This window comes from Dipodomys merriami, unplaced genomic scaffold (genome assembly GCF_024711535.1).
Source record: "Dipodomys merriami isolate MVZ:Mamm:240054 unplaced genomic scaffold, mDipMer1.0.p SCAF_4, whole genome shotgun sequence".
NCBI classification, from domain to species: domain Eukaryota; kingdom Metazoa; phylum Chordata; class Mammalia; order Rodentia; family Heteromyidae; genus Dipodomys; species Dipodomys merriami.
Window position 1 is genome coordinate 3,291,490 of NW_027205603.1, and position 17,082 is coordinate 3,308,571.

The 17,082-nt window shown below is 35.1% G+C and overlaps 1 protein-coding gene across 1 annotated transcript in view; it reads right to left on the reverse strand.

Moving 5' to 3' along the window:
- Positions 1–17,082, reverse strand: part of Usp6nl (USP6 N-terminal like) — a 118,432-nt gene that overhangs the window by 62,660 nt on the left and 38,690 nt on the right. Inside the window, exons 3-4 of the mRNA XM_069990348.1 lie at positions 2,933–3,000; positions 1,046–1,128 (exon numbers count right to left, since the gene is read on the reverse strand). Coding sequence (XP_069846449.1) covers positions 1,046–1,128; positions 2,933–3,000 — 151 coding nt within the window. The remainder of the gene's footprint in view (positions 1–1,045; positions 1,129–2,932; positions 3,001–17,082) is intronic.

Here is a 17,082-nt window from a genome sequence, read left to right on the forward strand (position 1 = left end):
TTTGAACCATGAATCATAAAGCATGAAGTGGTTCAGTAACCAGAGACTAGGAAAGCACAAGAACAGACATTCATTTACTAATTCCTGTATCTGCTTTACCCTCAACAAAACATAATACAACAAAATGACCACTAAATACACACACACACACACACACACACACACACACACACACACACACACACACACACACACACACACACACACACACACACACACACACACACACACACACACACACACACACACAAACAATAAACCAAACCTGCAGAGGAAAAAAATAAAGTCTGAATACTGTAAGTTACTGCTATGAGTTATACAAGAAAGCATTTATTTTCCTTTAAAATTGAGTCATATTATAAATAAAAAATCCTAGTTTTTCCTTATCTAAACACAACCGGAAAAGTATATTCAAATGAAAAATTTATCTAATCCTTAAATTGTATGGACTCAAACAAGTATAGAAATGAACCGAAGTCTGGAGCCTGTGGGAATCTGAGTAAACAATATCAAGACCAGAACAAGAGATTCACATCATCTTGCACGATGTTTTAATACTGCTTTCCTTTCTATTACTCTGGCCTCTCTCTTTAGATGACACTCTCAAAATTAACAGAATTAATTTTGATGGAATTAATTTTGAGAAGCAGTATCATGAACATATAACTATACAGATCAATGGCTTTTCTTTTCATTGCTCATTTTTAGGGTGCATATCACTAATATTCTAACTGCTATTTATTTTTAAGTGTATGTATATAAAATTGAATGCTTTATAATTATTTAAAAATATGTTTAATTCTGCTAAATTATTAATACTTCTCATTTACTATATTTACCAAATTTACTATCTTACCAAATTAAAAAATACCTGTATTCCTCAATTTTAATGATAGTTTAAAATGCCAGTAATTTAGTGCCAATGAAGTAAGGTCATTACAGAATCTCATTCACAAAAACTCTACTAAAAGTAAAGAAAATATAATGTGTTACCATAAAAATATTACAACCAAAAAAACATTAGCTTCCACTCCATATAACTTACTGTAAAAAGCCAAATCTATCCGTGACTTTGTAAACGAGGTAATCAGCATCTTCCCAAGGTTCAATCTCTGCACCTTCTCGCCCCTAATGTAATAGAAAAGAATGTTACTGGGAACTGAGGTTTGAACTCAGGATTCATGCTTGTTATGCAAGCCCTCTACAGCTAGCCATACCACCCATATCACCAGATATGGGTGATTTCTGCCCTGGCTAGCCTAGACCTATCTTCCCGTTTGAGCTTCTTGCCACAGCTAGGACAACAGACACCATGCTCAGTTTTTTTTTTTTGGCTGAGATTTGAGAGTGCAAACTTTTTGCCCAGGTAAAACTTGAACCACAATCCTATCAAGCTCAGCCTCCTTAGTACCTACAATTACAGACATGGAACACCAGCACCCAGACAATGTAGTTTAGATTCATAGTTGTTTCATGGCAGTGGATGTTTAACATTTTTCATGTGCTTACTGCCCATCTGTACTTCTCATTTGGAGAACTGTCCAATTTATCTGTCCATTTATTAGTTGGATTATTCGCTATTCTGATGCTTAACATTTTTTTCATTTTCTATGGATTCTAAACCACACTAAAATGTAGTTACAGTTGGCCTGGTGGTTTATACCTGCAGTCTGAACACCAAGGAGGCTAAGGTAGGAGGGCTGATGGTTTGAGACCAATCTAGTCTACAGAGCCAGCCTGGACTGCATAGCAAGACCTGTTTCTAAAAAACAAGCAAGAAAATGAATTGTAATAATGGAAAACTATATCTTGACCAATCAGCTTAAAAAATGAACTCTTAAAGCATAACTATTAAGTTGAATACCACATATATCTCCCTGGAAGCAGTGCGCAGTCCAAATGGCTTTTTTTTTCCTCACAAGGTCATGCTCCTGTTATTCTCACAAATACTTTTATTTTATTTTATTTTATTTTTTTTGTCGGTCATGGGTCTTGAACTCTGGGCCTGGGCTCTGTCCCTCAGCTCTTCAACTCAAAGTGAGCACTCTACCACTTGAGCTACAGTGCCACTTCCATCTCACAAGTAATTTTTTTAATACAGAATTACATCCAAGTGATAGAAGCGTAAGCTGTAACATTTATAAATAACTGCTATGACTCACTATAAAACTCAGAAGGTAGGATAAGATATGAAAACTGTCAACAACTGTGATTTTTCTAGAACATCAAAACAGATTCTATGCTATCACAAGGATAAAATGCTAAGGCAAGTTATATACAAATGTACAAATATAAAATCTAAGATGCACAGTAAAGTTATAATAGCAGGTATTAATTATGCATACAATAGGAATTCTATACTCAAATATTTATTGAGTACCTAGTATGAGCCAGAAAATGTTCAAAGTATGTCAGATACAAGAGTAAATCAAACAGAAACTCTTGCTCTCAAGAGTTTATATTCTAGGAGACAGAGCAGACAATAAACAAAATAAGTATAACATATGGATGGTGATATATTAAGTCTTAGAGTAAAAGAAAAAGGGGATCTAGAGAGAAAGGGGGTAGAAAAGAGAGTAGTAAGAAAGAACATCAAAAATCTCACTAAGAAGGTGTTATCTGAGTAAAGATCTGCAGAAAATGAGGCACTGAAGCATTAGGATATATCTAGGACTCAAGTGTTTCCAGGCAAAGGACACAGCCAGTGCAAAGGCCCTAGGCAGGAGCAGGTCTGTACTGGAAAACAGCAAGAGACTAGAGTAGCAAAAAAGGAAAGAAAGAATATGAAGATGAAGAAAAAAAAGATGAGCTCAATGTTCCTATGAAGTAAACAAACTACTTCTGTAATTTCAGCTTTCCAAAAAGTAAATCCCTTTCTATTTATGTGGTTTTTCTAATAAAACTAACTCCAAGAGTAAATATGGATACTTACTCTGTCATATTTAGCAACTATTTCAGCGCGTTCCTGGGCAAGTTTGAGTGCTACATCCTGGTCTGAATCTGTAGAGAGATCAAATTTAGATGTGCTGTTACTCAAAGAATCATAAAGTTATTTATAAAACTAAGATAAATAAAAATAAAACAAAAATGATATTGCCTAAAATGAAAATTCAGCAAAGTCAAATACACTTAAAAGAATGAGTTATGTCCAACTTCAGAATATCAAGCTACTTACCACTTCAATATTATGTATGAATTCAAGAGAAAGCAAATGTATTAACACAGCACAGACTTTAGACTTCAGAACATAATAAAGCTAAGCCCTCAAAAATCAATCTTGATTCTAGTATTTCACAGAAAAAGAAACTGAAGTAGAAACTGAAATGGATAGTTCTATTTTAAGACGAAATCTACTTGGGCAGAACACCATTCAAAAACAAAAACAAAAACCTTTTAAAAGGTAGGAGAGGGACAATACAGAACAGTCAAGTCTCTAACCACCGAGTGGAAAACCAGTTTCCAGGTCCTGCTGCTCACTCTCCTGAGTGGCCTTTACTTTCTCTTTACTAAATGAGTTCTTTATATTTGTGGGGGAGAGGGGGGAGGAAAGGAATACTTAAAATTAAGGTAATATATATATACATATATAAAATGAACTAGCACAAACATACTTTGAGATTTATAAAAACAATTATGCTACATGATGAAATTAACATGTCTTCATTTAGCCTTTCAAGTTCTTTTTATCAGTTGCCTCAACTACTGTAATAACCTTGTAGCTGGTCTCATTGCCTTCAAGTTTACAACATGCACACATAAGCACACACATGCCACATGCACACACACCCTTTTTCATTAATATAAGGTCTTTCAAAAACACAAATCTGACAACAGAAGTTGCGAGCATAACATGAAATAGTACCATATATAAAAATAAAAGGCCAATCACAGATTGTACTAAAGCATCTCTGATCAAGAAGAAAAAAAAAGCAGCATTCCAGCAGAAAACCAGGCAAAAATGATCAGAAAGAAATCCACAAAAGTACCAGCAGCTGCATTCTGTGTTATTACTACACACCTGGCAGACGGCAAGATGCTCCTGAACAGCAGACACCGACAGAGCACTTTAGTCCCACAACCATACAAGAAGGCAGGTGTTGGTTGCAATCCTCCACCAATTCTGAGATCTAGAGATCTCAAGCAACTTATCCAATGGCACAAAGCAGGTAGAAAGCAAAGATAGGAGGCAAATCCAGCAGTTTTGACTCTATAGCCTATAATTTTAACCACTACTTTATACAAATGACCACTAAAAATATGAAAAAGTACTTCAAGTGGCATAAGGAACTTATGCTTTTGCAACCATTTTTTCAGTAAATGTTCCTAAATGATCATGTAAGGTTTCTTAACCCTCCTTCTTCAAAGGTCCAGTGGTCTGGTGGCATATGTCAGGAAAAGCTCACAGGATGAAGCTTTGGTTCCCAGTTGGTAACAACTGGTAAGGTGAGGTGAGGTGACTGGATCATGAGAGCACTAACCTAATCAATAAATCAGGCAATCACATATGAATGGGCTATTAGGAGGTGGGGCCTACTTGGAAGAAGTAGGTCACTAGGGCGTACACCTTTGAAGGGTATCTTGTCAGAAGACCCTTCCTTCCTCCTACAAGAATATCTCTGCCCCACCATACCCTTTAGCAATGATGTTCTGCCTTACTACAGGTCCACAGCAATGGAGCCAGCCTACCATGGGTTGGATGAGACTCTTAAAACCATGAAGCAAAGTAAATCTTTCCTTCTAGGAAAGATATTACCTCAGATATTTTGTCACAAAGAGGGAGAGATGACTAACACAAACAGAAAATAGTGGTTCCTGAAAAATGTGAGTTAGAGTGAGATTAAAACAAGGGGGTAAGATTTGAAAGGATTATTGTATAGGATGAGAAAAGAGTGGACTGCCAAACCCTCATTCTGCAGAAGAGGACACCAATGCAGAATATGCATTATAGGTATTTGCTAGTACACAGAAAAATGGAAAGACATTCAGACAGGTAGCACAGAGCTCACTTTCATGGAGTGGACAGTGAGAACTGTGGAGTTAGCTGTTTTCAAAACAAGTCACACAGAATACCGAATCCTTATGCCAAGTACAGTTTTCATTTAAAAAAAAATCTAAACAAAAAAAAAATCAAAGCATTAAAAATCAACTTCATCAGTAACTAAAGAAATAAAAAGTTTACTATATCTCTTTACATATATGTCTTCAGACTGGGGAAAAAAAAGCATTTGATGATACTTGCTGACAGCAGCGTGGGAAATTTGCAGTTCCTTACACTAAAGATAAACACAGGAATGTACAAAATCTTTCTGGAAAGCAACTGGATAATATGTAGCAGAATCTTTCAAAGCAGGCATATCCTTTATCCAACATTCTACTTCTCCAATGTCTAGCAATGAGATAATCACACAAGAAAGGTTTTTTTAGTAACAGTAAAAAAACAACAACAGCAAAATGAGAACTGATTTTTTTAATGAAGGGGGAGAGGCAGGGATGTTTTTGTCACTACTTATATACTTCCATTTAGTTTAAGTATTAATAATGTATAAATAGAATGGCCAGGTACTGGTGGCTCAGGCCTATAATCCTAAAGACTAGGAGGCTTAGATCTGATGATCATGGTTCAAATCCAGCTAGGGTAGGAAAGTCCACAAGATTCTTATCTCCAATTAACTACCAAAAAGCTGGAAGTGGAGCTGTGGCTCAAATGGTAGAGCACTAGCCACCCAGCCCTAGGACCAGCACTTTAAAAAAAATTTGTAACAAAAATGCATACTAGTGGTTCAGATTTTCAGAATTAACTAATTCAGACTTATGTGCATATTCATTATCCTTACGTGCCTTTATCAATTTCTTTCTAACTGTCTAGCTTTAAAAAATAATACTCATCCTTCTATAGAAGGGGTGAGAAAGCAAATAAATAAAAGTTAAATTCAAGCCAGGGAATTTGACCTTTTAATAAACTCCAAGTGTACTGTCAGAACTGCCAAACACCAATTTCTTTGGTGCTTAGGCCAAATTAATAGATAGTTTTGTACTAAGCTTTTATTCTTTGGAGTGTCAATTACATTTCTAACAATGAGAAGTTTGAAAGTAAAAGACAAGGATAGAAATGGTATGGAGCCGGAATTAAACATGCCAAGATCCCAAGAAAACGTCTTTGGCAAATCCTAAGTACAAAGTTTTACCCAGATTATCAAGCTAGAGAAAGGAAAACAACTAAATAATAGAAGTGATCTTGTATACAGATATTTCTATCTTGACAAAATTGTATCTTGATTTGCTGAAAGAAAGATCATATGTTTTTAACATCAGAATGGTTGCCTCTAATCAATTAAGTAATTTCTAAATCTCTAAATGCCCTTTAAAATCCTTATCCTGGTATTTCCCCATAGGAAGAAAATTTTATAATATTTATGAATGTATTCTACAGAGAGAGTGGATTTAAAGCAACAAATTTTATAAAATATAGCCAAATTTGCTTCTTTCAAGAGACTAAATGGAAATATTAAGCTTTCCCAACACTGAATTTAGAGACATTAATAATTCACACTTCAGGGCAATCAACTACAGAGTACGAAATTAATTCTTACTGTGCATCCTTAGGGTGGGATTCACTATAGTTAAATTATGTCCCAGACTTTCTGATCTGTAATTGAGAAGTTTATTAAGAGGTACACTAGAATACTTACTTTGGTTTAATTTTAATTGCTTGTTTAAAAATTCCACTGTAAGAACAAAGAGTTTGCTCCAAAATACTGAGCACAAATGACACCCACAAGTGATACAGCTACCCTATTTCTATGTCAAAGTAGAAGCATACACAAAGTTTCAGGCACCTACTAAACAATAACAATGTGTCACCTGGTACTTTATCAAATAAAAACTTACGCCATTATCCCAATTCACACTATAGCTTTATAGTTCTTTGCCTGGTAAATCCATAAAAATAGGCTTATTTGGATTTCTGGCTCAAAATATAATACTATTTGTTACTGAAATATTATGGTAATGAAAGAGTTAACTCTATGATTATACTATAAATGTAGTTGAACAAAATGTTCCTGTTCTTTAAAATAATACCATGTAGAGAAATATGTGGAATAATTACTTTAAATATAGGCCTCCTTAACGTCACCAAATGTTAGTTTAATATCTGTTAGTTATATAGAAGAAAGCATCTCTCAGCACAAATTTACACAAGAAAATGACAACTGTAATATTTTGAGAAGCAGTTTAAATGTGGACAGGAGTGTGAGACTTGTGATTCCCTTTAATTCCCACAAAACAAATTTCAAGAGTCAAGAGTCCACCAGAATTACATTCTTTTTATGAGTACAATGCATTTTGATGATCATTACCCCTTCCATCTCAAAACTCTGTTTAATGTTACCAAACTAAGAACAAATTCACCCACTTAATTAAATTTGAATACTATAAAACAAAATGATAGCAGGCAATTTACCTAGTGTATACTTAAGATAGAAAACAGTATCCACTTTAAAAGTACTTTACCATAATTTGTCTGGCCCTGGGACTTGGCAGTTGCTTCGGTCCTCATAGAAGAACCTATCTACTCCACGTTTTCATGACTAGGTTAGAGTAACCCAGCACACCAAACTGTTGCATGGAGCCTCACACATTCTGCAACTAACTGACACAGAAAAAAGGGGAAGCGGCTCTACTTTAAACTATTTGTGAGATAAGCACAAGGAAAAAAAAAGGGTTGAGATGCATTTTTCTTTCCAAAAGGAAAAAAAATAAAAACTTACTGTGGTTATATGGGCTATAGATATGGAACAAAGATAGCATTTGTTGTGCATGAAAACATGTCTTTCAGGCTAGATCCCAACTATGAGCTACACCAGCCTACACCCTGCATTCCATCTAATAACAAGCAGGGGCTTTAAACAAGCTGCTTCTTAACAGCTTCACAAGTAGCCACGTTCTTAGTACTTTTAATAAAACTTATCATAAGTAACAAAAAATCATTTAAATAATTAAACTAAAGCTAAGTAGCAGAAATATTCTCAACTGCATTATTCATTGTGTGTATGTGTGTGTAAAAGAGAAAGAGAGAGAAGAGTCGGTACTGGGGCTTCAATTCAGGGCTTGGGCACTATCCATTGGATTTTTTGTTCAAGGTTGGCATGCCACAGCTTCACCTCTGGCTTTTCTTGGTGGTGGTAGGGGGTGGAGGGATGGTTAATTAGAGATAAATTCAGGGCTTGGGCACTATCCATTGGATTTTTTGTTCAAGGTTGGCATGCCACAGCTTCACCTCTGGCTTTTCTTGGTGGTGGTAGGGGGTGGAGGGATGGTTAATTAGAGATAAAAGTCTCAAGGAATTTTCTGCTTGGACTGGCTTTCGAATGGCAATCCTAAAATCTCAGCTTCCTGGGTAACAGGATTATAGGCATGTGCCACCAGTGTCTAGCTTCTTAATAAAAATTTTTTGGATAAATTTTAATGTGCAAACTTCAGACACTGATTCAGACAACACATACATCCAACAGAGTAGCTTTGGTCTTAACATGTTATATAACTATAAGACAAGTGCCTCATGAAACAATATGTACAAGCACTAGAGGATAGCACTATGAAATTTTATTCTATTTTATTTTTTCCTTCTCATTGTTTAGTTTCTCTTAAGTAAATAGGGAACTACAATCTGGAGACCATGATAGAGGCATACCTACAAATCACACTTAACTGCTTGCTTGGGTCAAGCCATTTGTAAACAATAAAGAGAAGTAAAAGATTTAAAAATCATAGAGAAAATGAAAATTTTCAAGTCATATACCAAAGTCTGAAATCAAAGTGGCTTTAAACTCCTTATCATCTAGAAGGCAATGAAGCATTATTTTCAAAGTTCTGAGAGAAAAATTATCATGAACTTGTAAAATTTTACGCCACATTGAGCAAAAGCAATGTAAATATTACAAAGTAACAAAATGAGATTTAAGCAAACTGACAAAGGATGCCCCTTCAGAGAAAAACTGATGTCCACATTCTAATCTCAGAAATCTGTGACTGGCTATTGCCTCTTATGGCAAAAAGGGCTTGCAGATGAGATTTAATTAAGGATCTTGAGAAGGAGAGAATAGCCTGGATCATGTAGATGGGAGCAATGTCATCCATTACAAGAAATCTTATGGATGGTGGCTAAGAAGGCCATCGGAGAAAGATAATGTAATAGAGGAAGCAGCAGGAGGGTGGAGTTAAAGCAAAAACAGCTCACCAAGCAAGGAAAGCTGTTGGTATCCAGAAGCTGAAAAAGGGAAGGAAGGAAGCTCTTTCCAGGTAGTTCCAGAAGGAGCCAGCACAGTGAAAGATTTCAGTTCCTCCAGAACTAGAAGGGAATACATTTGTGTTGTTTAAGCAATTAAGTTTGTGGTCATTTGTTTTAGCAACATGAATATATAAGGATTCCAAGTTTGCTGCTTTTGAAGGAAAAATTCTGAGAACACTACAGAAAAATAAAACTACCAAAAGAACAGTCAGCTGTTGTCAGCTCCTTTGTGCCATCTCTTTGGTGAGGCTTGACCTTGGCACTGTTCTGTCTTTGGCCTACCTAACATAGTTGTTGCAAGAATCCTGCTAAGTCAGTTTTGTATGAATCCTCCTCCCATCCTGGTATCTGATCACTCTGGTTTGCCTTCAGCAAGAACCCTGTCATGTCTGTCCTCTAATAACTTCCAGCTATACAACCTTCTATCCCTCATCACTCAATGGCTATACAAGTAAATCCCAACCAGTCCTTGCTACAGGGGGAATGTAGATTCTCTTCTCTACTGTGATAGTCTTGACACCTAAGGTCTTCCTTATATTTCCAAACAAATATCTCAATTCTTTTGACAGAATTAAAAAGAGAGGCTGGCACCAGATCCAAAAAATTCATAGGAGACCACAGACAATTCCAGGAGGCAAGTATGTACCTGCCAAGCTATCAAAGCAACCAGTTCAGAAAACAGGAAATGTGGCTCAAATGGTAGAGTGACAGCCTTGAGCAAAACAGCCAAGTGAGAGCGTCAGGACCTGAGTTCAAGCCTCAGTACCCACATACTCACAGAATCAATTCACACTGGAACAGAAAATACAAGTTGCCTTCAAAAAGCAAGTAGATTCCAAACTACTTCAAGATCAAGGATATTATCAGTGGTGATACAGTAAAAGTTTACAAGTAAAGACAACAAAAAGAGAGTGACTACAAATCTCAGAACATGCAAAGAACAAAGTGAGAAAAGCCACAATCTACATACAGAGTAAAATCCAAAGAGGCATGACATTAACCTTGATTTCGTATTTTGGAAAGAATTCATTTGACTTGGATACCTTTAATATTAGAGTTGTATTTTCTTCTCTATATACTGCAAGGCAATACTTGAGACTAAAGTAAATTATATTGCTATTATTATAATTATGTAAGAATGGAAACTGTCTACTAGCACTCAGCATCAACTAGTGTCTAAAATTGAACCCTGACAAACCTTCTCTAAATCTGAGTGCCCCGGGCTTCCGAGAAGCAACTACTTCTACCTACAAAAATATTATCTGTATTATATCCAAGACTCATGTTTTCATACACACACATATGTTTAATTCCCTTTTATATTAAAAACTAGAAATATTCTATAGATAATTACACATCTATTCTCTTATGCTTCACAATGTATCTTAAAAATTAAGCATCTTAGCACCTATAGATTTATCTAGTAGTGGGCCAATAAAGGTTTACCCACCATTTGTGAAGGGAAAAGGTAGTAGAGTTGTGGTAAACTCTGGTATGTGGCCATTTGCTGACTTCGATGTTAAAAATTCTCTCATTATGGGGTCAACCTTCCACATGATGGCATGAATGCAGAGTTCAGGCTGGCTCTAGTGCACCTGTGAATGAATTTTCCCTTAAACTTTTTACACCCATAAAGTATCCTAAAGTATTATCATCACTTAATGAACAAATAAATTCTCTTGGAAAGGTGAACTAGGAAAATCAAGAGAGCAAATCAACATACATTGGAAATTGAAGATGAATTATCATGAAGCAAAGAGCTTAACAGGCAAGATAAAAAGTAAGGAAGTGGGCCTCTTAACAGGCAAGATTAAAAGTGATGAAATAGGCTAGACTAGCCTCAATCCTAGCTATTCAGGAGATTGAGATCTGAGGATCTCCCTATGAAGCCAACGGAGGACAGGAAAGTCTGTGAAACACTTCATCTCCAATTAACCAATTAATCAAAAAGCTGCAAACACAAGTGTGGCTCAAGTGACAAAGCATAGGACTTGAGCAAAAAAAAAAGCCATGCGAGATCAAAAGGCCCTGAGTTCAGGCCTCAGCATGCTCTCTTGCATGCACGTGCGCTGTCTGGCTGTCTGGCTGTCTGTCTCTGTCTGTCTGTCTATGTCTGTCTGTCTGTCTATGTCTGTCTGTCTGTCTGTCTGTCTGTCTGTCTCTCTCTCTCTCTCTCTCTCTCTCTCTCTCTCCCCTACCCACAAGAAACAGAAACTACCAGTAAACAGAACCAGAGAGAAGTAAGGTCATTATCAGAGATGCTTTAGCCTAAGAAAAATAAAACAGCCTCCCCTTGAAGCAGCTTTGTACTTCAATCCCTGATGTCTCTTATTTTCTGTTCAATGGTAACAAATGTTCTGTTCTTCCCAAAATAATTTAAATAATTATCTGTTCTTATATTTGAGTTTCTTAATGCTATCTCATTTATTCCATCAAAATCAACACAATGTCTAACTAAGGGTTTTGTGATTTTTTTTCTTATTATACTACAAAGATGTATAGCTGTATCATGAATACAGACTACTTTAAATGTTTCTAGACATCAGTGCTAAAAACTTCAGCTTTTATTTTGCTATGCTCTGGGTCAGAGGCTGGAATGCCCAAGCAGAGCGAAACCAATAAACATTAACGACCAAACCAAAGTAGACAGTGCCTCAATAGCAAGAGAATGTAAAGTGCTACTTACTTTGATTGTTGGTTCTGTGCAAAGTGAAATATGAGCACCTTACCCTCTCCCTGAGATAGCTTTTTCTGAAACAGCATCCTGGGAGAGTCCAAGGCAGGTATCAGCAGGTGGTGCTATGAGAAGAACTGGTTCAGTATATCCTCCTGCCTCTTTATTTCCCTCTCCACTAAAAGGTCATCCATAATCAAATGCTCACCCCATTTCCATCTCTCATAACTGTAACCCATGTTAAACAAATGTCTTTTCAAAAAGTGCACAACCTCAACAATAACAACAACAACAACAAAACACAGTTATTTCCTTCTTTTTTCTCCAACTAATTTGTTACTCTTAGAAAGGCATTTGATTTTTCTTCCTTTTGTTGCTCTTTGGAGCAACAACAACAAAAGATCCTAATTAAAGCTACAAAGAAATAGTACAAATACCAATTATGGTGACAAACACTTGTCATCCTAACACTCAGTAGGGAGAGGCAGGAGGTTTGAGAATCTGAGGACAGCTATACAGTAGAACTTCCAAAATCAGATGAGTAACTCCTCTACTTATATGTAAGATGATTCATGGAGGATATGAAGTGATGTAACAATATTTAAATACCATTATTACTGATTAGAAACATTCAACTAAGTAGAATATGAGTACAGTTCCCACATTTGGGGGCAGGGTTGAATGACACACTGCCTACAACACATACTTAGAACCAAGACAAATACATGAGTCATTTTACTCATTCAACTTGTCTACAGCTGCTGACAAACTCAAGATTATACCTTAGCTGCTCTTCCAGCAGTATGATTGCTTTAATAGGTAGCATAAGATTGGTTCCTAACAACTCTTTTATTTGTAAGCTGTTTATATGTGCCAAATACTGTGCTGGGTATTTAATATGCATAAGCTCACTTAAACCTCATAGCAACCTACTATTTTAGTTTTAAAACTATCTCCTATTTACATATGGAGGGACAGAGGTGTGGAGAGGTTAAGTAATTTAGATCTTATGGAAGTAAGCTACAGAACAGGATATAAGAGCCAGGCATCCACTTCAAAGCCACATTTGTAACCTTCTGTTACAAATCACCCTTCTGTTGAAGTATATATAAATTGGTGAGCTTCTTGAAGCTTTGTTTATAATTGGTCCTTATATTTCTTTCTTTAGAAACAAATCCAAGACTCCTAAATATTGTTGAGTTATATTTTCTAGAGTTCAGTAAAGTCTAACCTCGTGAAACTGTTTATCATTTGTGCAAAATAGAGATAAATGGTGTGCTAAAAGATATAGAACAATTTATATGCATCATTCTTTAAAATCATAAGCAACTAAACCCCTTTATTATGCCCCTTCCCACTCCACCCCCACTAGTATTAGAGTTTAAACTCAGGGCCCAGTTCTGTTGAGAGGCTTTCTTGTTCTTGGCTAATGCTCTACTACTTGAACCATGCCTTGAGCCCAGCATTTTGCTGATTAGAGAAATAGTCTGATAGATTTTTCTACCCAGACTAGCTTCAAACTGTGATCTTCCCAGGTCTCAACTCCTAAGTGGCTAAGATTACATGTGTGAACCACTGGGTGCCTGACTTTTTCTATTTTAAGTGTGTATTAGGATAATCATGGGAAATGACAAATAACTAAAATTTTGACATATTAATCACTAAATGGATATTAAAATTAACATTTCTAAAATGCTTATTTCTCTTAGTTGATACTGATCAACTGCCTTCACAATTAATGTCTATGATATGAAAGAGCTTGCTGAACCTACTTCATTTACCTTTCACAACTCTTGTCCTAGGATATCAGAACTGCAAGCACGTATAATTATATCCCTTACAAAAACAGTTTATGTTGCTGCTGTCTTTATTTTTGTTTCGTTTTTTGAGTCGGACTTGTGCTCCTCCCCCTCAGCCTTTCACTTCAGCCTTGGGGTTACAGGCATTTACAATCATGTCCAGCTATAGATTCTTACAACATAAGAATAAAACAAAAGAAACACAAGAGAATTCAAAGACTGCTCACCTGGCTAATAAGTAACTAATTCCACAGTCTGGCAGATCCCATTTTCTAGGCCAGTATTAACTTTTCTTTAAATCAAGTATGTTACTTAAAAGCTGAAGTGTAGGAGATGACACACAAAAATAAGAGATAACCTTTGGTTCAAACTGACTGCAATCTAGTAAGTTAAAATACTCATACCACACTGAAAAAATGCTAGTGTCCTAAGTTCCAAGCACAGTACCACAACATTCTCACAACATCCAACTGCTTTCAACACACATCACCTAATAAATTTTAAGCAACATTATATATAAATATCCCATATGTGTATATGTGTTTTACATAATAGGTATTCCTTACATTCTCTTACTACTATTATACTAATAATTCTGTAGTTGGGTAGCTTGTATAATAAATCACATTTACTTTACATAACAAATACTAAGAGTATTATAAAACATGGAAGTCAATACTCAAGAGATGAGATGAATTAAGAGCCTGGCTCAAAAGTAAAAGCTAGCATTTATTCTATATGATCTGAACTCATTATTAATATTATCTCATTTAATTCCCTTACATCAAAACTATGAGGTCAAAAATCTCACAAACTTACCAATTCGCCACTCCATCTTGAGATGTTCTAATTATTATTAGAAATGTCTTTTTAATCCTAAGCAAAATTAGGCTTTCCACATAACAGGCCTATAAATATAAATCACTGGCATATTCACACTGTTCAACACATGGCATTTACTAAAGTCCCCTTTGAAAACTGACTCCCAAAATTTAACATGAGACCTCAGAAAAGGTCTAATATGAGAAAAGCAGAACTAGTATATTGTTATACATTTTCTCTATAATGCTATTATTACATGATCTTCTCTGAATAGCAAGCCTGCCTGGTTATTACTGATATGCTTAAGGTGTTTTAAAAAGTCATATTTCACACTATTCACATGTCTATTCATTTGCACATGATCTTCCTGATACTTTTCTCCCACCTGCAATTAAAACCTCTTTTACATGCAAACTCAAAGAGCACTCAAAACAGCTAGTTTTTTGTGTATATATTCCTTTGTTTTTCCTTCTACGATAAGTAGTTACTGCAGAATTTTCTTCTGTTGATTGAGTCTTCCTTTTGCTATAACTATAATCAAGTGTATATTAATTCTAATATAAAACTAACATACATTCCTAAAGATAATCATATATCACTAGTGGGATATAGACCTTTCTTCCTTTTCAAATACTAATTCTAAGAAACTATCATCAAATCGATTTCACTATCAAGTACTTCATTATTAGCTCAAATTACTTCTGAAAAGAAGTTCCATCATTGTTCTTAAAACCTCCTAAAATACACATTAACCAGTGAGTTCACAAAATAGGTTTGTGCATATTTTAAGAAGCTCTATTGCCAGAGCCAATTTCTTGCTGGAAAAAAAATGGTTATAAATAACCATTAAGATCTCATAGACTCAAATGCATTAGGGTAACTCCCTGGGGAAAAGACAGTCTTTTTAACAAATGGTTCCAAAATAAATAGGTATATAGGTATACAGGAGAGGGAGCAGAAATATCCTTGGCTAGTACCCAACATAGTATATAAAAATTAACTTTAAGTAAATTACAAGCCTATATGTAAGAGCAAAAGTTATTAAATTTCTAGGAGAAAAGCTATCTTTATTACAGTGAGTTAAGCAAAGATTTCTTTTAACTAAACTAAGTACAAACTATAAATAAAAAAACAAAAAGTCAAAATTAAGAGCATTTGCTTTTCAGGAGCTACCATCAAGAAAGTAAAAGACAAGCCACAGACTGAGAGAGAAAAAAACTGTAAAAACATTAAGAGGCTCACATCCAGAATATATATTTTTTAAAAAATTTCTTGCAACTCAACAGATATCTTTTTTTCCCCCTGGTACCAAGGTTTGAACTCAGGCTTTGTGCTTGTTTGCTCAGCTTATACTATTGAGCCACCCCTCCAGATTAAAAAGATAATCTATTTTTTACGGACAAAATAACACATTCTTATATCACAAAAGACATAAGACAGTCTAATAACTATATAAAGAAGATATTCAATCTTACTGACACGCAGAAATATGATCATTTAAATCCCACTGAGATACCACTGTGATCAAAGTTTAAAAGGATGACAGCACCAGATGCTGACAAGGCCAGAGAATATCTATAACTATTAAGAAGACAAAATACCACAACCACATTAGAAAAGACCTTAGAAAGCATAAACCTTACCATACTACCTAGCAATTTTACCCCCAAGTACTTACCCAAAGAAATAACAAAATGTATTCTTAAAGATTTTTATGTAAATGTTCATATAAACATAACTAGAAACAATCCAGATATTCACCAAATGGTGAATGGATAAGCAAATTGTGGTTATTACATACAACAAAATATACTCAGTAACAAAAAGGAAAACAGCATGTTACCAACATAATTAATATAAGTCAACTATCAAAGACTTCATACTATCTGACTCCACTTATAGAAAATACTAGCAAACAAAAAAAATTCTAAAAACTATTCAAATTATTTCCCTGGAATTTTGTCTGATCAAACATTCCTTGAAGTAACTGTGCCAATTCAATTGTTTTATTAAAAAGAGGTATTTACTAGTTCTGATGTTATTTCATAGACTAGACTTTAATTGGCTACAACTAAATTTAGTCCATTCCTATGTAATAGATGCACTTCTTCAATAAAGTAAATAATATAGATATTGATACATTCATACTACTAACAAGAGTCTGTTGTCTTATTACTTTTACACATTACTAACTCTTACTATACTACACTTCCTGCCAAGACTGAAAAACAAAGTACTAGCCATAAGTACTCAAGCTTTTAAATGTTCTTAGTGGCATGACATATACACACCAATTAAGAAAAAAACAAAGGTTATATTCAGCAGTGTGAGATTTCATACAAAAATTCTATTCATTGGAAAGATTAAAAAAAGAACTGCAAAATGAAAGGGCTTTTGAATAACCGTGAGCTTAAACAAGTGAGTCAGAATAATGAATCATCCTTAAGTATATGGACCAAAACTGAACAGATACTACCACATATCCTGTGCTAACAAAA